Source organism: Strigops habroptila, chromosome 12 (assembly GCF_004027225.2).
Source record: "Strigops habroptila isolate Jane chromosome 12, bStrHab1.2.pri, whole genome shotgun sequence".
Taxonomy (NCBI): domain Eukaryota; kingdom Metazoa; phylum Chordata; class Aves; order Psittaciformes; family Psittacidae; genus Strigops; species Strigops habroptila.
Window position 1 is genome coordinate 20,462,620 of NC_044288.2, and position 21,763 is coordinate 20,484,382.

At 41.3% G+C, this 21,763-nt stretch overlaps 1 protein-coding gene across 16 annotated transcripts in view; it reads right to left on the minus strand.

Annotated features, from left to right (window-relative positions):
* The window catches only part of LOC115615550 (ankyrin repeat and KH domain-containing protein 1-like), a 102,964-nt gene that overhangs the window by 24,715 nt on the left and 56,486 nt on the right, over positions 1-21,763 (minus strand). For 13 of the 16 annotated variants that reach the window (XR_003994088.1, XM_030503817.1, XM_030503813.1 and 10 more), the window contains 9 exons: positions 20,841-20,928; positions 20,102-20,229; positions 19,798-19,941; positions 19,030-19,132; positions 10,235-10,978; positions 3,474-3,619; positions 3,221-3,332; positions 2,224-2,369; positions 594-736 (listed from right to left, as the gene is read on the minus strand). Coding sequence is in view for 15 of the 16 variants with exons in the window: in XM_030503817.1 (XP_030359677.1) it covers positions 594-736; positions 2,224-2,369; positions 3,221-3,332; positions 3,474-3,619; positions 10,235-10,978; positions 19,030-19,132; positions 19,798-19,941; positions 20,102-20,229; positions 20,841-20,928 (1,754 nt within the window). In the remaining variant the exon portion in view is untranslated. The remainder of the gene's footprint in view (positions 1-593; positions 737-2,223; positions 2,370-3,220; positions 3,333-3,473; positions 3,620-10,234; positions 10,979-19,029; positions 19,133-19,797; positions 19,942-20,101; positions 20,230-20,840; positions 20,929-21,763) is intronic. The other 3 variants (XM_030503820.1, XM_030503819.1, XM_030503818.1) reach the window with 1 other exon arrangement.

A 21,763-nucleotide genomic window follows, 5' to 3' on the forward strand; every position in this document is an offset into this window, starting at 1 on the left:
ATTTATAAATGAGGAAAATACATGCCACCTTTTAGGCATTCAGAGGGCTGAAGCACGCATAAGCTTTCAAATACATATACTAAGAAAATCAAGGCTGCACTGATTCATTCAGAAAAACATGCTTCTAGCACAGATGTAACTAGTTTTAACTTTCTCTAGTGATAAAATATACGTTAGGTTCCTTAAAATGAATAAAGAGGAGGCTTAGACAATATAGCTGTATACATTTGTTGGTCTTACTGAAAAAGACATCCTCAAACACACACATAGAGCTGCCCAGAGTGCTTTGGCTAGTTCTTTGACCTGGTTCTATCAGAAATAGCTTGACTTCTAGATCCCAGAATGGTGGGAAAGAAGAAGAAATAGGTTTGCAAACTACAGTAATCCCTGAAAATTTAGGTAAAAGGGAGATGAAGTTTGTGATAGTTAAAGGCAATTTAAAAGCACTAAGATAAGGTGAACACAAAAGATAACACCAGTGCAGCAAGACTACGAGGAGGTTTGAAAGCAGTAGAGATCCCAACCTCAGTGTGCAGCCAGCAGCGGAGGGTCCGTGCCATGCTGCAGGTCATCGAGTGTGCACAGCACATTACCTGGAATTGATTTCTGCCCCAGCATTGAGAAGAATCTTGATGATATTAACATAGCCACCAGACGCAGCAAGGCTTAATGGTGTATAGTCAGACACATTCCTATGTTCTTTGTTTGCTCCCCGGGCCAACAGCAGATCAACCACCTGAAAGGACAGGATGCACATTAAAAGACATATGGTGGCCTTCACTGTTAATCCAGGAAGTGAAAGGATGTCATCACATGTTCAAAACCTCCCAGTGTGCCACCAGTTTCCTTTGTCAATAAGTAAGATTCTACATCAAAACCTCTATCCTGTTTGGCTTTATTTTTACACATGGGCTGTGCAGACTTAGCATCAGCTGATCTGTGTGGGTTCTACAGCGCAGGCAGAAAGACTCTTTCACCTCATCAAAAATGCAAGTGAATCTCTTCCTGGGAATCTCAAGTTTGCAAACAAGTGATCTATCCCACTGCCGTAATATCTCTCGCTGAGCATCATTTCAGAAACTCCCACCACCTTAATTCAAATGACACTGGAGCCAAGTTTGACCATCTGTATTATATGGTCCTTCTAACAAAACACATGGTAAAAATCAGACTGACTGATGATAATGGAACAAGCATGAGGAAGGACTTCTCTATCAGAAGCTGCTGTAGAGAAATAAAAAGGGAAAAGTAAAACATTTCTGGTGATGTGCTGCACTTTAGTGGGTTTCATTTTATTCCTAACATAGGCTAAATTATTTTCAAATAAGCCAGAAAAAAAGGCTGCCTCCCAAGTTGCTAAGCCAGAAACCTAAGAGGTAGATTCTGGCATAAGAAAAGAAAACAGAGGAAGAACGAAAGACTTAAGTAGTTCAAGAAGTAATGCTCTCACAGGCCACACTGATCTCTTATTTGTAAGCAGCACTTTTACTGTTAAAGATTTGCAATTCAGAAGTCAAGTGGAAACTTTCCAATTTTGGCCAACTGTTTTAATCCTTACAAGTTCCAAAACTTAGCGCTCCCGTATTTGGCACAGAGCTCTTCGCCATCTCTGTGCCATCTTTTATCTAAGCTAGTATGCCCATGACTAAACTAGGAAGGATATATCAAATCCTATTTGGAACAAAAAAACCCCAACACTAGCCCTTAAAAGAAAAGCTGAGAAAAACCTGGAACACCCTTTAAAAGACTAGTACAATGTGCCCTGCATTGCACCTGCACTTATCAGCCTTGCACATTACCACTAAACCCATATTCTGCCAGCGCAAAATTCCAGTTTCCGTCCTTGTGTGCCTGCACTGGCTGTTTTGGTTTTGAGCACAGGGAGGTGTTCAGTGAACAAAGTGATTCAGTAAATATCTCTACCTCCCTCACAAATGTACTTACCTTGCAGAGATACATGGACAGAAGAATGACCACAAGCTACAACAAACATTAGCTAACAGAACTGGAACAGCCAAGAGAGAAATGAATAAATTCCCCTTCCTCTTGGAAGTGGAACAAGACTTAAATTACCTACACTTACACAGGTCGAAAACCTTCCAGAAAAAAGATGTTTTATTATACCATGTTGATGGTATAATAAAACACAAAACAAAACAAACCCTGTAGAAAAAACTGTCTACAAAAGACAGTTCAAACTCATGGAGGACAATATGCCCGTACCTCCTGGCGTCCACCAGAGCATGCCAATGAAAGGGGAGTATCCTTTGTGCGCTCGGATTGTGCTTCGATATCCCCACCTTTGTCCAGAAGTATTTCCACTACACCAACATGTCCAGCAGTTGCAGCCAGAATCAAAGGTGTAAAACCTAGTAACAAGAGAACATGTTAAAAGTAACTTTGAGAATCTCAAAAGTATTACTAAGGAGCAGAAATGCAGAAGAGGGTTAATTCACAATGACTTCTATTGGTCAGACATGTCTTCCTCAGACTGGAGGCTTCCTGTATAGGCCACAACCTCAGACTATTTCCTAGACTATTACCTAGCCTTATTCTGACCCTAACACATCTAGGCTCTTGACTACAGCCAAATAGAATTAAAGGCTCTTCAAAAGAAATCTAAACAAGTACTTGCACTGATCAGACTGGACTAAGTTCCAACCACCTCATCTCTTTAGAGAAGTCATGGCTTTCCACTGAATTACTATTTCATAAAGCTCCCACAAGTGAACACATCTGCATTGCCTATATTGCATACTTCCAGTGTTCAGTGTGAGTTCCAAGGACTGAACTGGTGGTTTTCTTCTCTCAGCTCTAAAGATTTTAGATTTTGCTGAATTCTGTTACCGAGAACAATATGATACATACCTGACAACTACTCCCCACTAGATTTATCAGCCCATTAGCTGGCATTTTAGCCCATTTTACCCCCATCAGCTGCTCTATCTAGTATGCCAAGTTCTTTTGTAGAGGGTGAATCATCAGGAGCAAAGTGCTTCACATTTCGCAGATCTGATTAAGATACCACTCAGATGCACTTCCTTTCCAAAACACAGATGAAGGCATGCAGTGTCACTGGCTTTTTACGGCTAAGATTTCTATATGAAGTAGAAGCCTGCTTTACAGAAGCCTTCCAATACCTAAAGGGGCCTACAAGAAATCTGGAAAGGGACTTTGTTGTGAATGTTAATGGTTAAGCTCTTTCACTGCTTTGGCTTACCCTTCTTGTCTCTGTGTTCAATGTTGGCACCACGTGCTATCAGTACAGATACGAGTTCTTCATGACCTCCCGCACATGCAAGGGTCAGAGCAGTGTCATGATTACTTTCGGTCTTCACATTTGGGAAGAAAAAGAAGATATTCAGAAAGTAAAAATGCTTTAAGAAAAATGTCATGTTTTTCAGACAGTTCTAGATTCATTTTCCCCCTCTCCCCTGCCTTTCAGAACTTCAAACCCAACTGCAATTACTCACGTGTGCATCAATGTCAACCGAAGGATACATGGGGAGCACCGACTGCGAGGGCACATTGCTCGATGCCTGTGAACAAGGCTCAGGCGTGGGGGATTCGGTGGCGTGTGAGGAGCTGGTGGATCCACTGGGCACTCTGCTGTTCACAGCTGAAAGGTAACACTGGGTTACTGATCCACCCCCAGGAATGACACAACTTACGTGAAAAATATTTAGTGCCATAAAACTGCAATGGTCTAATATCAAAACAGTAATGGGGGGAAACAAATCGATGTTCCTAAGAACAAAGGCGTGGGTGTCTTTGCAAAGAAGCTTTCCAGCAGTTACACAGTGCAAGCATCTGCTCCAAACTGTATGAAGTTAGAAAAATAATCTTATGAATTAGTCTGCAAGTCTGAATTATGAAGATTATTAGTTATCCTTTTCATACTGTAACCTTCACTGTTAAGAGTTCAGTCATACGCTCAGTGTAAGCAGGCAAATTATTTCTAACACACAAACCTGACCTTCAGAAACACAGCCTGGAATTCCAAAGTTTTTCACATAAAGGTTAGTGCACACCTCGACTCCAGAGAAGGTTTTCAAAGCAAGATTACTGACAGCAGCTTACACCATTAACTGTGTCTCAGGAATTAAAACAACCCAGGAAGGGTGGAAGAGAAGCAGACAGGAGGGGGCAGCCAACACAACTAAGCAAGCTGAAAACTAACTGTGCTCCCTAAAATCGATTCTGATTGATCCACAGATTGTAAAAAGATTTCATCCTGAAGATCTCATGTAGCTCAGGGACACAAGGAATGTGACTTTATCTTCTTTTAAAACACAAGAAATTAAAAATTGAGAATCAGCTTTTATTCAACTAGTTTTAAATGAACTTTTACCAGAACAAGCAGAGAAATAGCTCTACATATATCTACCTTTGTAACCAAGGGAGAGTTCTGAAGGAAACCCAAATGCACCCAAGGTTCAGCTCAGATTCCCAACAGGCCTATGCACCAGGTACCAGTGCACTTGAACTGTAGTAAACCCTGTTAATACAGCAGCTGGATTTGACAAGAACTGCCACTGCTGGATTGCCCAAATTCTATCAGTGCAGAGGTGGAATACCTGCTTAGCTTTCATGATTCCAACACAGAGGATCTTGTAGTACTCCTGCAACAAGCAACTGATAGAAGACACTAACAAAAGCAGGTAAGAAATAACTAACAACATTTTTCTTTTGTCAAGTGTTTCAAGCAGTAAGGGAAGACGAAGGATGAGCTCAAATCTGCATACAACTGAAACCGTTGCAAACCTTACCCAGCTCATTCCTTCTTCCACTGACAAATTACACTCATAGGAAAACAGTGCAGATGGAATAGTCTTAGAAAAACCTTCAACATGACCCCTAACACCATTAATAGGACTGCATATGCGTAATAAAGGAAACAGATTGGAGCAAGTGTAGATGGGCCCCTTCAGCTGGGTGCTGGAAACATCGAGGGGGCTGTCGTTGAAATTTTGGAAGGTGACATTTTCAGCTGTATTTTTTAAGTAAAGCTTCTCCTTGGCATAAAGGCAAAACCCAGCATTAACACTCTGCTATCACATGTAAGCAACAAAGTGCTGTACCTGAATTCAGAGTTGAATTTTGCTTCACCTTCCAACCTTCACGAGCAAACCAGGTGTGTATTAGAAGTCTCAAACCTAAGAGCTCCCACACTTCACCTGCTTCCTATGGTTCACCACTTTCAACAGCAGATGAGCATTAACTAATGCAATACAATTGTTTTCCTGCTCAATGCACTGAAATGCAAGATATTAATTGGATTTCTAAAGATTATTCCTTCCAAAATATAAGACACCAAATCACCCTGTTGAGGACTTACAGTAAATCAAACTGGTGCTTCCTCATGAAAGACACTGGCTCAATACTTTCATACCTTGCAGATCTAAAACACACGTGCATGTGCTGTGCATACAAAGAGGGTGCACAGAGGGACTCCATGTGAGCCACTTTAAGGGTCCCAATGTTATATCTTCAGTGATGTTACAGGCTCCACAAATTCTGTTTCACAACCATGACTAAGAATGTCCAAGTACTACTTGCATACTTCAGATTGTCACCATGTGCTTGAAACATATTCACATGCAGTAATGATCTCAAATGTGAGAGAGGACACCAAAGGCAGCAGAAATGCAGATAAACCCTGTACTGATACCTCAAATACTTGTTTAAAATAAAATCTAACAACAAATAGTCCTGTAGCACCCACTGATGATTCATTCTCTCCATAACTACAGAGTTTATAAAACTGCAGTATTTCTCAAGTGCCATTTTCTATCTCCTCAGTGTGGCTGGCAAGTGGCCCAATGGAGCATCAACGGAATTCATCCTCTGCAGAGCAAAACACGCCTGAGAACTTTACCTCCAGTTCCATGGGGCTGATTTAGCTCAGCCTAAGTTACACAACAACGCAGAAGCTGTTGTGTAACCACCATACCCACTCCAGACTTCCATCTCAATTGGCATTAATGCAGGAACAACTACAGGACTGCAGCTCAGCAGTGGAGAGCAGCACTGCCCCTGCCCAGCCGTGGGGCATGACCACCCTCAGCATCTCCAGCTGCCGCAAGATTTTAACAGACCAGAGAAATGTGCAGCTTTACCTTCTGGGAAGACAAGGGGGGAACTTTCCAACATGCAGACTGCTTCCTACTGAACAGAGATTTTGTCTTTTCACCAGGAAGGGTACAGATAAACACAGTGACAACCAGGCATTAATAAATACAAAAAAATCCATTTTCACTGCGTGTACCTCAGAAATTTATAAAATACATATTTGGTGACACAGGTTTTGGATGTTTCCATAAACTGCAATATTCAAAAGATTTGTATAAAAAAAAAAAATAATAAAAAATTAATGCCACACATAACAAAATCCAGGTTCCCCACATTTTAAGAAGGGCTTGGAGCTTGAATCAGTGTGAAGTGGAAGACAGGTCTCCAAAGACATAGAGCATGGTTTGAGTTGGAAGGGATGTTAAAGCTGATCCAGTTCCAACCCCCTGCCACAGAGAGGGACACCTTCCACTGGAGCAGGTGGCTCCGGGCTCCGTCCAACCTGGCCTTGAACACTGCCAGGGATGGGGCAGCCACAGCTTCTCTGGGCACCCTGTGCCAGCGCCTCAGCACCCTCATAGTAACGAATTGCTTCCTAGCGTTTAATCTAAACCTACCCCTCTTCCAGTTTAAACCCATTACCCCATGTCCTGTCATTAAAGGCCCTTGTCAGAAGTCCCTTTCCAGATTTCTTGTAGACATGGATGACTTATTTTCCAAAGTTATGAGAAAATATCACAGGAAACATGAGTAAAACAAGAGGAAGCAAGAACTCGGTGTTTTATCTAAGTCAGGCTCTGGAGGCATTGGCAGCACGTTGAGCAAGCATCTCTGAATGAGGTTGCAGCTGTAGCCTGAATCTGCATCTAACAAACCCTTGCCCTGCTGTAAGCATGGATGTTCATGGACACAGGGCTTGGATTTCAGTTCCCCAGTCCTCAAAGTTACCGGGATTTTTCAGGACTGAGCAGTTTATCAGCCTGTCCTGCAGCTCCTCAATAATGTATTACTGCACAGGGGCAGCACTTCTCACTCTAGATTACCCCCATAACCAGTTTTACTCCCAACAGCAATCCTAAATACAGTAACTCAGATGACACCTTCTAAATCATTACAATACCACAATTCTGTATAACTGACCACAACCAGACTTTCAGAAACAAGTAACAGTTAATGAAAGTTTCTCAAAACATGCCTGGAATTTCAGTACATAAACAGGAGCTCAGAGGAGCCAGACAGAAGCACAGGGAGATGCCACCTCCTGACTAAAAATACCTGCTGAGTAGAACAAACAGGAATAAAAATATTCCAAGTAGAGACCAAACCTAGCAACAAAGTTACTCATCTTGAACACCCTAAACCAGCAAAAAAGCCTCAATTCAGATACTGCCAGCTAAGAAATCTACTATGGTAAATGCATAATGTGACCTGAAATGAAGCTCCAATTATGCCAGGCAGGATGCTTCAAGAAACCAAATGTGTACTGAGAAATGAAAATTAGATCCAAAATGTGCCTTTATATTGGAAGATGTGATCCAAAAATAACATATTGCTGCCCCACCCTAAACTCCACAATACCTGTATCTCTTCTAAACCCAACTGACATCTTGACTGGAGTAAGTCACACCTTTAAAGATAGAATTAGTTGCAAGACTTTTGCTTCAGCACATCTAAATTAACTCCATTACAACCAAAACATTCTGGAGGGGAAAAAGCTGCTTTATTTTTAGGTTTTACCTGACTCTCCAAAGGTTACTTGGTTACTTCTGTACAGCTTTATGAAAGAGGGGCCTCAGGTACGTCTACCAGTGACTAACTGTAAGGGAGACTTCCAACACCTTAACATTGGCCACCTCAACACCCAGCAGCTGGCAAGATAATGACTCCATGTACGAATGTTGTCACAATTAAGTTAGTCAGCAAAATAAAGACATGAGGCTTTGCAGATATGCAAGTTCTCCCTTACAGTTCTCCCTGGTCTCAACTGATGCATTGAAAACATGTCTCATACATGGCCACTAGCAAGAGCAACAGTAAAAGGTATTTCAGTGCGGATGGCAAAAAGCCCATTTAACATTTCTCTTCTTCTGAAGTAAAACTGGTATAAAACTGGAATACTCAACAGTAATAAAAATGTCCATACCCCTTCCAGACTCACCACCATTACTGCAGCTCCACCAGCGGCACCATGGTCAAGGCAGACAAGCAGTTGGGCAAGAGCAAAACTGCTCTAAGAGCCAGACCTTCCCTGCACCAGGCACAGGGCCCTTAACAATCCTACCTGGTATCTGTAGCACACGTGAAAAATCACAGAAGTTCCTATATCTAATTCTCTCTCCCAACAACATTTTTTTCTTTTTTTGGGGGTGGGAAAAAATAAAACTTATGAATTTCAGAAGAAAATATACTTCAAGAAGTCACCATCAATACTTTCTGCAGGAACCTCTGGAATTGTACAGCTAAAGTTTCCTTGAGTTGCATTTCTGTAAATAGAGCTTCTAATGGTTGTAGAAAAGTGTGCTATTTGTACTGATTTTTAAACTGAGTGCATCTCATTTCTTAGCAAAAAATGTCTTTAATTACTTAGCAAAAAGAGTAACCAGCTTCAGAAATGAACCGGTGTCTATTCAAGATTTTTTTTATAATTCTTTTTTAGATGCAGTTTTTCTGGCTGTTTGCAATCTCTTTTCAAGCAGCACAGTTCTCTCACTCAGCTGACTGCAGCAGTTTTTCATTCTGGGTGCACCGACTAGTTTGGATTTAACATGCAGCTGCCCACCATAAGAGGGCACATATTAGATGGCCTCGTGCTAGAAGTGTGAAACTGTCAGCAACAGGAACTTCTCCAAAGATTAAGCCCGTGTTGGCTATGTTTTGCATTAACCATTGAGGTTTTCCTCCTCATACACTCCAATACTCAGTCTTAAGTAATCAAAAATGATCCAATTGCATTTTGTTTTCATTGCATTTTGTTTTCACTGCATTTCATTTGCATTTTGTTCTTGTTGGGAACTAAGACCGATGCTCTATAACACAAGAGGCTTTCTCTGAATGACTCTGTACAGCTAAAGGGAGCTCACACAACACACCACACAATTCCACCAAGTATGGTTCCATGGGATGTTGCCAAGTTGTAAGTAGTCTGGACTTGCACAAGCTCGATGGAATTATCGTTCTAAAAGGTCCTAGGAACAGCTGGCAAAAGGTTTTACCAACATGTTCCTAAAACCTTGAAATGAACTTAGAGAGAACAGGCCAGTGACTACGGGCAGGGAGATGGGGGAGAAGGGCTGAGGGACAGACACAAGGTGCAAAGAAAAGGTGCAAAAACACGGAATTAACAAAAAAAGAAAAGCAAAACTACAGACCAAACAACACTGGCTATATCCTACATACCTCCAGCAGCAAGCATCAATCCTAGTCAAACCCGTGAAATTAAGTCAACCAAAATGATACCTCTTTATCCACAAGGGGTCTCGCACAACCCAACGGTGGGAACTTCCATTCCTCTTCACACCGTTACCAACAAATGGAAGGATGGTTGGAATTTTGCTTTTCATCCAGATAATAGGACACATTTTTTGCCATGTGTCATATCTAACAAGCAGATATTCCTGTATAACAACCAGGGTTTAGAGGGTATTCTGAAAACACAAGCTATTGCAGAACCAAGCAGCTCTGCATGGGTTCCAGGTTGTGTTTAAGCTGTAGCAACACCTTGAGCAGCAAGGAGAGGGACATGTTTGTCCATAAAAGTGACAATAATTTGGCTTTTTATAGATGGCTCCTACACTGAAGAAAGTCTCCGAGGTATAAGCCTGTATAGAAAACTCTACAGAAGATATCAAGCTGTTACGCTTTCAGAATGGGCACTTTTGATCGCTCATGATATGGCTTTTTAAAGAAGCACAGAAAAAGATGAGGCCAAAGGGGCTAAACCAGGTCTCCAGTACAGGCAGTTTTGCACGTTGGAAAAAAAGATATTTAAAAGTCCCGTGTTAGAATTGGAAGTCACTGTTAGGATTAATAGGACTAATCAGGAACTTTATTCTTAAGCAAGTATTCCCAAACTGGAAAACCCCAAGATGTTTTTGGAGGGAAGGAGAAAGGGGGAAACTGAGCACACAAATTAATGCAAAAATAGGTATATTTCTTAACCCACCTGCTATTAGGTCATCAAGAGTGTCGGTAAGCGTCTGTGCTGGAGTGGCAACCATTAATCCGTCTGGTTCTTGAACTAAGAGCCCCTGCCCAGCAATCTGCTGCTGCTGTCCTACATTCTGCTGATTCCCTAATGCTTTCTGAAGTTCAAGAGACTCTGTCCCATTATAACCTAAATTACCAGAAAAATTACATTGCGGTGCTGGCAAAGGCTGGATAGGGACAAACTCTATTTGTTCAGCAGGTGGTGGAGACTGTTGTTGCTCGTCATCTTTAGACAAGATTGTGTCAACCTGAGGTAACCCTGAAAAGTTATCCTCTGGCAGACCCTTATCGGCTTCCACTTCTGGGAATACCCCTGTAAGTGGGCACTGCTGCTGCAGGGGAAGTGGTGTGTCTGTCTGACCTTTGGTCTCCAAATATTCTTTGGTAAACTGCTGTTGGGTTTTCATCTGCAACTGCCTTTCCACCTTCTGCAGCTCCTTCAATATTTTCTTCTTCTTCTGTACTTGTTCTTCTCTGTTCTTTTTAAGTTCTTCGATCTTATCCTTATTTAAAGGTTCACCTTGAATTAATTCCAATGATTTAAGTTGTGCTTTTTCAATAGCACTAATTCTCTGTCCAAGTTCATTCAGCTTGCCTTCAGTCTCTTCTACTATGCATTCCAAAGGCTGGTATGGGTGAAAAGGTGGCAGTAGGTCCTTATCTGCTACCTGCAGGGAACTTGACTTCTGCTTGGATGCACCTAAGCACATGAAAAATGTTTGAAAAAATGCCATGCTGAAGATCCCCCAAACCTCCCCTCTCACCCACCAAAAAAAAATTTAAATAAAAACTAAAAATAAATAAAAATCTTTACAACTAACACTGCACATCTGTCAAACCAGAGAAAGGCAAACCCTGCACTCCATGCTGAGACAAGGAAGGACAAAGCATACAGCTGGAATTTAATACTGATTCTAACATCCCTTTGAACACAGCTAGTTTAATCTGAGGAATAAGGAACCTTTATGGTTTCTGACATACATGCCAATGCATCTGGGAAGGGAAATCAGCAAGAGCAGCAGGGAACTTCAGTACTGTACTGAGTTCCCAAAGTTGTTCTGGTGTGCAGAGCAATACAACTAAGGCTATTTCCAGAGGCTAGCTTCCAACAGCAAGGTGACAAGTAAAAGTAGTCTGTACTTGAGAGAAGACTAACTCTACAGCAAGATGAGTAGTTTTAACTATTTCTCCAGACACAACAGCATTCTACCTTCACTTTACAAAAAGAATCCTGCTAGTGCAGACTTAATGTTTTCAAATGTGTTTTGAAGCTTTGGCACTGTTTTAGAAGTTCTGAGACAAAATTAACAATGAACAAATTGCCTCCCTCTCTCCAGAAACAAATTAACAATTCTCCTCACTATTAACACTTCAGAAATGATCTTCAACAAGACAAGGATCCCAAACTGGGCAGTACTCCTCTGTGCTCACTGCCCTCAGGCAACCCCAGGCTGCATTCCTGAAAGCCAGGAAACCTCCAGTCAGATCCTGCTAATGGTTATCTATTAGAGTGCTGAAATCTTAATTAGGACTTCAGTTGAAGAAACTTTATTTGTAAGTGTAGAAGGTTTTAGCCTCATCAAATAATTTTCTGCACTAACACTCATTTGCTATTCCCAAACAGTGATACAGGCAGCTTTGAAAAGAAAAAAAAGATAAAAGCTTGAATATTCACAGAGAAGACTTGTACCATTCATCAGCAAAAGGGGAATTAAAATTATTACAGTTTGAGCCCTGGTTTAATAAAATTGCCTAGACATCACACAGTTAAGTGAAAACCTGGATGCAGGAACCAAGTCCCAGATCAGGTTTCCTGAAACACCGATTTATTGCTCTCTGAGCCTTCCTTCATCAAAATAACTCACAAGTGACTTGATTTGGCATTGCTGTCCAACCAGGATTCACATACTCCTCACTCTGATATTTTTGGAGGAACTAATTGAAAAAGCAAACGTGAGAATTTTCTCTTGAGAAATGAATATTAAACCAGAATGGAACCAATGCTTTGCTGAATACCTTTGCTAGACTCTCTCTCTGGACTGAAAGCACACCATATCTAAATTTAAAGGAAACAGTAAAGATCTTCATAACCCCAAGAAATCCCCAGCACCCCCCACACACTGCAGACACCCCCAGTAGCTCTGGCTCCAGTACTTCGCATGGCTCCTCACACAGGTCAGCAGTTCCAGCTGAATGCCTATTCCAGCCATTACTATGATTGTGCCTCTCACCCACAAGTGAGTCCCAAGACACTTTCTCTGAAGGCAATAAAAGAATTTGACTGAAGTTCAGCAATAATTTGCTTTGTGCTGGCTGGTGGATATTTAGCTCAAGCCTGCTGCTGGCTATTTGGCTCTGTAGTGTATTTGGAGTCTATATAGCTCTCCTTTCATTTTAAAAAATGTGACTTATAATGTAAGTCTTGCAGACCACTCATGAAAAACAGATTTACACTCATCAAAAATCTCCAAAATGCTCATCTATAGCTTTGTTAGAAATGTATAACAGTCAGTTGGCGTCTTTTGAAACAAAGCTGCTCCAGGGCTGGATTAGCAGAGACCTAACTGCAAATTCACCCTCCCTTTAAGACCCAAGATAGGAACCTTTGCACTGCTCTGTTCAATGCCATTCCTAAGGTTACCATATCTATCATTTTCATCAGATCATATCATAGGTATTTCCATTCTAACACAAAGCAATCCCGCCACCTGGCAGCTCTGGACTGCTTAGACTACTCGGTAGGAAAGCAAATCATACAACAGTTTGGTTGGAAAGGACCTTAAGATCATCCAGTTCCAATCCCCTGCCATGGGCAGGGACACCTTCCACTACACCAGGTTGCTCAAGGCCCTCTCCAAGCTGCAGTTCAAAAAGCCCCTAAATAATCAAGCAGCGACACTGTCCCTCTCAACCATGTTCCACCTGGGGCAAAAAGAAGCCTGTCAGAGGAAAACCTCTGTACGAGCACAAGAGAAGGTGCAGAGCAGAAGCACAGCCTGGTCTCAAGAGCTGGGCTGGGCGGAAGAGCCAAGGCTGGTCCAACAGCAGCTCAGGCTGGGAATGACCACTGAAAGTTGGGACAGTTTCTGAAGAGGAGTGTTGGAAAACCAGTAAGTGAAGAGCTGGGCTCCAGAAGAGGTCCAGAGATTAACTTTAATCAGCTTCTAATCAGTGAGCAGGGCCACTTATCAGGTTCCAGATCACCCTTTCCATGGCAGAAAATAGTTGCAACCTGTAATCTTGGGGATACTGGAAGAGGACGAGGGGTAGGAAGAAAGATCTGCTAACCCTGATGTGCACAAATGACAGCTAGTTCAAACCAGGGGTAGAAAAGACACTGTTGGTAGCTTCGACTATATGAGCATTGTAATATTATGATACTGAGAGCATTTAAAAGTAGCTATTTCCTGCTTTATCCAAAGCTCTTCTGTATTACAATATCCTGAAAAATACTGTGCCCATGTTAGTACATAATTACGAACAAAACGCTACTTTATACTTTCACTTTTGAAATATTTAAGTAAGACCTAAACATCCAATCATAGGCCAGATCATAAACCACTTCACCTTTTATTCATTTATTTTGTTAATTTACCTTTTTGGTGGAGCATCAATCTTCTACCCAGCCAACCCACTACACCATTTATTGCAGTAGCAATATTTAATCAATCTGGTTTCTAAAACAACTGCTTTGGCCGGTTTTAGAAGACTCTTTTGGTATGAAATGAAGACTGAGGATCAGTGATATCCAGATGTTGCTGCACAAATACCAGCCGCCATAAAGTAATCATGATTACAGGACATAATTGTTTGGTTGACAGAAAACCCAGTTCGTGTGATACACGTCTGTATATTCAAATACATCTTCTGTGCTGAAACCTATACCTAGTATGGAAATCTGTACCAATCACAATGTCATCCTGCTAGGCAATATTACCTAGAACTAGGTAAAAAAACACCAACAATGAAAAAACCTCAACATCATCAGTAGGAACAAAAAAGAACCCCAACACAAAATCACCAAAGAAACAGTCTGTTCCTCATTTCACTAAAGGCAGGTATCAGGAAGCATAAATTCATAGCCAGACCTTTGTGTTGTGTGAACAGAATGGCTTGTCCACTGCTCCTGCCCTTTAGGGTTTTTCACAAGTCTGTTTTCATGCAGCAGTGGAGTTAGATTTGCTTAGATTTTTAGTTAGGTTTTCTGCAATGAAAATTCACCAGCCTCATTGACAGGAATAAAATGAGCTCAGTATTGAAACTTCTGTGCTTAACTAACTCATATCAGTAAGAAATTCAGCTCTAAGCACCTGGGAAACAGTCAATGTACATACACACAAATGCAAAGTACAGGATGAGAGAATCCGACTAACCAGGCAACAAAAAACTAGCCTACTTGATCCAAGTACTAATGATAAGTATTTTCACTACATTCCTCCTGAAAACCATGCAGCGTTTTTGCCAATCTTGTATCCCTCCTGAAGCTTTTCTATGGAAAACTTGTAGGAAGTCGGTGCACTGATATCCAATAGGTTACATGGCTGAAACCACACCAGATTTAACTCAATTTTCTGACATTCCAAAAACCTAAGTTACTTTCCAATCTTGGTGATCTTTCCAAGTTTTCCCTAGTAGCTTGACAGTACCTAACCGGAAAAATGCTGAGATGTCATTAAATTAGTCAGTGACAAGCAGGTGAGTGATGCTTAAAGCAGCAGAATTTCACAAACCACGATGAAAAGCTTCTCATATGCTTGTGCTCTTGGGGACCTCCATGTGCCTTGGTTTTAAATCACCTGTGTGCACTGCTGAAGATTCACATTAAAAAAATAACAGGTCTTGAAGTCCACCAAGGAAGTATTAGTGGTGTTAGAAAGCCATAGAATCATAGAATAGTTTGGGTTGGAGGGGACCTTCAAAAGTCATCTAGACCAAGCCCCCTGCAATGAGCAGGGACGTCTTCAACTACATCAGGTTGCTCAAAACCACATCCAGCCTGGCCTTGAATGTCTCCAGGGATGGTGTAACCACCGCTTCTCTGGGCAACCTGTGCCAGTGTTTTATCCATGAAGAAACTTATCACTCGGTAATCCTCCTGCTGCTGCTGACCCAGGCAGAAAACATGGAAGAAATGGCCAGAGTTAATCAGAAGACACTGAAGGACATGAAACAATGAACATGCAGCTGGACTGTGCAGTGGAGAAGTCTGAAAAAAGTCCAAATGGAAAAGCAGGAACATCAGCTTGCCTTTGGAATGCCTGCACCTCAATGAAAGCAGTATCATCTTTCTAGTCCTACTGTTAACCTGGCCCCTATTTCAATTAAATTACATAACTTACAAGACCTCTGCCAGTATGTAATTCAGTATTAGGCACAGAGGCACATTTTGGAGTAAAAAGTATTTATTGAATGCGTAGCTATTGAAGTTACTATATATAAATTGTTTTTCTTTCCTTTCTCCAAGCCCTTAGACTGTTAGATTTACCACAGCGATATAGGGGATACCATATATTGAAGGTCTAACTCAAAAAGCTTACAGATTCCAAAAGATCCCACTCAAACTTAAGTGAACTCCTATCATGAAGAGCTTTCACATGAACAACTTCAGTCTATGATCTTATGGAATTCTAAAAAACCATGCACTAAGTGAGAAACATTGCAAGTTACTGCCCGCTTCAAAACAACAGTGGAGAAGACTAATGAGAGCAGGTTGATAGGTTTGAAGCACTCGGTTAAGGCCAATTAGTTAATTCATACACACAATTTCAGGTTAGCTATGAAATAAAACAAACCTGGAGAGAAACTTGCAAAATACCTCCTACCTCAGCCTCAAAAAACAGACTATATGAAAGCTTGACATGTTTAAAAACACCTTTCATAGTTCAAATATTTTGACTAAGAAAACAATCCTACTGCTTTCCAAAGGCTTCCCAAGTGGCCCCTTGTTGCAGTGGCATGTTTCTTCACGGATTCAAGCCACTGCCTCACCAGGCATGGTCTGAGGAAGGCTTAATGCAGCATCACAAACACCACTGGGAGCTTCAGATCCCACATTCATTAGACATTAGCTCGCATTTACAAACTAGACAAGATTATCAATGGCCATGCCATTACGCCAACTGCTCTCCTGAAGAAACTCCACAGCATTCCTTTCAACCATGCCATGCGTTGGGCACTGGCGCTCCCTCACCCCAGGGAACCAGATGCAGGGGAAGTAGGGCTGCATCACAGCCACTGCGCCGTCACCCCAGCGTGGTGCAGAGCAGGAGCCACCCTCTGACCCTGCACAAATAACATATTTGGGTTTTCTAGCCAAAAGACTCTCCGTGTTGAGTTGCTGCATCAGAACTGCTGCTGAGCAATGCTGACTGCGCTCAAGCAAGAACAGCAGAAACAGGGAATACCAAGGAAGGGATCTCCTGCCTCCCCCCAAGAAAGCACCAAGATCTGAACTTCTCTGGGATCTCACTTCTACATGGACACCATAGATACATGCTAAATGTGGTGTACTAAAACCAATCCTTCCTAAGCATGGAAAAGCTGAGGTCTGTTTAGTCCAGTGAACTAATTCTGCTGCTCCTTCTACCTGATCTTTCTTTAGCTCTTTCAGAGGCTGGCATCTCTGCATCTCACCTTCATCTCAGTCTCTCTAGAGCCACTGTCAGCTCTGAAATGTTTCTTGTCAGTTACTAAACATTGATATTAAATCCTTTGCCAAAATAATTAGTCAAATGGCAACCATTCTGTATGTCTTCTTACTTTACTGAAGAATAATAATGGAATTCAGAATTAAACCCCTTTTGAAAAGCCTCGTACCACATTTGAACCATAGCAGTAACATCCAAGTGTGTTGTAGTTTTACCCTCGACTTGCCATGCTGTTACTATTGCATTTTGTGCAGAACTCACACAGGTCCTTAACAACCAGAGTGCCCTGAGGTGAAGCTCGGGTGCTCCTCTCCTTTCCCCACCTGGTGAAGATTTTATACAAGACCTAAGGGCTACTCCTGCTTCTGAAGGAAAGAAATTTGTCTTCCCCAGGAGAAACTATCTTCTCACCTAGAACCTAAGGCTTCCCTCCACCAAATAACCCACTCTTTATTCACACCCTCTTTTGCCCCTTGTCTCCCAAGGAGTCGAACAATGAAAAGCTGGCATAGTTACATTTGTGTGTAACAAGTTAAGAATGGAAGTTCTTAACTTCCATTCCAAAGAAAACTAACTTGAAAGTAGCAGAGTGGTATCACTGCAATGATCAGTGTTTGTCACCAAAATCCCATTTTCCCCCTAAAGATCTGAGATACACCAGAGCTTTGCACACAAACTTTTCAGGAATGCTGCATCAGCCCAATGGCACATTCCAGATTGCTGCATCTCCTGCAATCCATCACTAATTGGTTTTGCTGACCTGCATGAAGCATGTCCTGAAACAATGAGAACTAGTACCCAGCACAAAGCTCTGTGCCAGTTCCAGCACCATGGTGCTGCTAAAAACATGCCTAAAGAATGTGCTGACATTTGCAATAAGGTTTTTCTTAATGTGAGCTATTTCTTAAACTATAATCAACTACATGCTTTTCATAATTTGATTAAATAAATACAAGAGTTTAAGCTTATAACTTTAATCTTCTGACTCAGTATCAACTAATCTCAGGCTGACTCCCATGTATTACAAACCTACTTCCAGAATACTTATCCACTTCACAGTAATAAAGTGACTGAACTGTATGGCCACACGTGCTGGTGTGTAGCTTTTGGCTGTTTTACTGGAACCAGAAGTTGCACATTAATTTGTTTGGTACTCAGTTTTATGAAACCCAAAGCATCGAATGCTGCACGTCCTGAACGAGTGACACAGTAACTGCATTGGGGAAGTCACACATGGCACAGCTGCATGGAGACAGCCATGGCTGCACACTTAACCACCATTAGGTACACTTTTTTCTCTCTTCAGTTGTGCCCCTGCGGTTGGTTGGTTTGGTTTAGGAAGCACTGATCGCTTCCAGAATTAAGGAATTAAGTAAAGCTAGCTAACACAGCTTTGGATACTATAATATTTAATATTTTTGTCCAAAACTGTAACTCTCCACTTGAGAAGCTGCATCTCTTTCTGGGCTGATTTAGCAGACATGAAGAATTTGTTACAGAATCCACAGCTGGAAATGAACTGTTAAATTTGCTATTTCATGACTGCGAATAGTTTTAACCAGCCAGTTCAACCACGTTCAAAGCAAAAACCCTGATGTTACAATTACTTACAGGAGTGCTGTTACTAACACAAGAAAAATTCTCCTGTAAGTAGATCTGCACTGGCATTTTACAGTGCCAACGTGTTTGCATTGCTACTGCAGGGACAGAAAAAAGTTGATATAGCAAGTTTGTGGATAGTAGTTGCAACTATTCTAGATGACCAATGTACAATATTCAGCAGTTAACACCACACCTATAGTTTATTCATGTTTTTATCAGTCTCTACTATGGCAGTTACCACAACCAATTTCTTCCAATAAAAACAGAATCAGCATAATTATAGTAAGTTAAAATAAGCATGTAAAATTGGAATAACCAGTATTACTATACTGTAGAATGGAAGAAAATAAGCAAAAACTAAGCACTACATAAAATACTTGAAGTTCTACTTCATTAGAGGTGTTCAAGAATTAATAGTGGGCTATACTATGCATAAGCTCTAATAAAATTGTCCCTGTCAGTTTCCAAACTGCATATATTCTCTGAGTGGCTACATACTAACCTTTCACCACTCCCAAGAGAGGTGGCGAGTTCTCTTGAGGGGTTCTGTCAGGTTCCTGGGGAGGTACAACCATAGCAAGTGTATGCACCGGCACACGTGGGACCTTCAAACAAAGCCACAGACACACACACAGATAAAAAAACCACCTTTTGAATGGATGAGTTCTTGAGGTATTAATGCAAAGATACATGTCTACAGCAGACCACCATTCCACTCTTTTCAAGGTGTGTATGCTACCTCCTGGTATGACCTGTCCCATGCTGGTTTATTGGGGATTACATGTCAAAATTAACTATGACACTCTTCACAAAATCTCGGGCTGTGTAGGCTGGAAAACTGTTGGCATCTTTAGGCTTTTAATCAACTAACTCCACTGGAAAGCTGCCTCTGCAGCCCGCAGAATTCTACATGTACACAATGTATTTTCTTTTGTATAACAACCAAAACCGGCAACAACATTTGAGGGGTGCTGTCACAAGGGTTTGGAACTGTTAAAACCAAACACCTAGCAAATGCAGCCAAGAGAATGATATTCTTTTGAGATGCTGGGTTTGGGACTATCCTGTTGATGGAGCAGAAAACAAACAAAGCTCCTGCACTGCAGATACCAATCAACTTTCTCACTCTCTGCCACTTTCAGATGTGTAGACTTGTACTAATTCTTTTCACTGTGTACGGTCACATCTAAAACAACTTCAGAAGCTAACTAAGGAAGTACTTCTTTACAACATTCATGGTGATATTTAAGAAGAATTCCTTATGACTTACCTGAGACTGATCCTGAGATGGAGGTGTGAGCTGAGACAAGTCTGCCGCAGGAACTGACAGAACATTGTTTGGGTAATCCAGCAAGTAAGAAACAACATTTGTATGTCCTCCTTTGGCGGCTTCAATGAGCATAGTTGAGCCATCCTGAAGGGAGATTTTGGAAATAAAAAGCCAGAAGATGAATTTTGCTACCCGGCATAGCACTTCAAATATGAGTTAGACCATTTAAAATTGCACATTTAGTGATCCATTAAATAACTATGTGGTTCTTTCAGTCCCTATGATAAATACATTAAGTTAGTACCTTCAGCCGATGAGTAGGATCTGCACCGTGAGCAAGAAGGAGCTCAACGACTGCGAGGTGACCTCCTGCACACGCCAGTGACACCACCGTGTGGTCGTTATTAGCTGTGGCCCTGTTAACATTGGCACCTATAAAAAGAAGGTCTCAGAATTAAACACAAGGAAATCGTTTTTGAAAGGAAGTGTCAACAAGTATTTTCTGGAACAGAGAGAAGCTCTTATCTTCCTATTCACACACACTTCTAAGGTAAAAACAAGGGATTCTGAATAACTGATGGCTTCTATGCATCACCCTCCTCAGCGTGTAAAGACAAGGGCAGTAAGAGTGGGCCTCCTGAGTGGTAAGAGAGAGGGAACACCTCTGGTGTACAAAGTACAGCTTTTAATTTGTCATTCTAAGCCCTCATCAGCATCACTACATGATGCAGTTTTTATTGTTTCAGACAGCACTTGAGGATGTGGTTTTCCTCAAGGAGGGAGTGCTTCTTTGTAAGAAGCTGAAAGTATTTGCTGTGCTTCAAATCTATTGATTAATCTATAGATCAGACTAGGAAAGTAACTACCAAAATACTTTGTGATTCACTGTAACACGAACTGAATCAAATTCAACAAACCCCAAATGGTTTGGCAAATGCTCACATACACATAACCACAGTCATTTTGGAAAAGGATCACAAACATACACAACTGGAAAGTGGCATTTTGAAGTTTTTAATTAGTTCTTTAAAGTAGTATTTTACCTTTGCTAATAAGGAACTGCACGGTGCACAGATGACCGGCTCGTGCCGCCTTCATTAGTGGGGTTCTCCCACCTTCGGATTCATGCTCCTGTTGGAAAGAAGTAACAGATAGATAAATGGGCAAAACTTATACCACTGTTCCAGCTTTTGAACCATCTGGTGATGGAACCTGCCTCAGAATTACCTGTCTCAGTAGAAGATCTATCTTATAAGATGACTGAAATCAATATAAACTGACTGGAATCAATTTTCATGGTACCTTAAATACTGAATCACACTGTCAAAAGCATTAAGACCACTTCCGTGCTGTTATCACACAAGGAAGTTGCCCTGCTTACAGACCCCTTTTTATTACAGTGTTCAAATGCATAACATACTTGGGAACAGCAACAACTTGTTTCCTCCTCAAAAAGGAGGACTATTTAACACAAACATCATCCAGCATCAAGAAGTCCACAAATAGCTCTGGATTGATGTACAGCAGTTCTGAAGCTGTCACATGCTGCACATCAGACCTTAAAAAATGCAATAGCGTCTGAAGTGCAGGCAACAGTTTTAAATCACGCTGAAGAGGATCAGCAATAAAAATGAGACAAATCACTGCAGGTCACAGAGTCTCTGAACAAGAGGATTGGAGAATAGGGCAGAAAGATGACAAAAGGATGATACAAACCAACAAAAAAGGAGTAACAAGAACCATTTTCTAATTTAAAAAGTTTCTGAATACTGGAACAATGAGTTTTAATACAAGTGTATTAGAGAAGCTAAAGAACAAGGAAGTTTGCTTGCTCTGTAGCCATGCTTAATACCACAAGGAATGCTGACTAATATGCACATCAACCCTCCCCCAGCAGCGAGGGGAGGAAACAGCACCTTCCTGTGAGTGTTGTACTGGTGATCTGAATATCCAGTCTGATCAAATG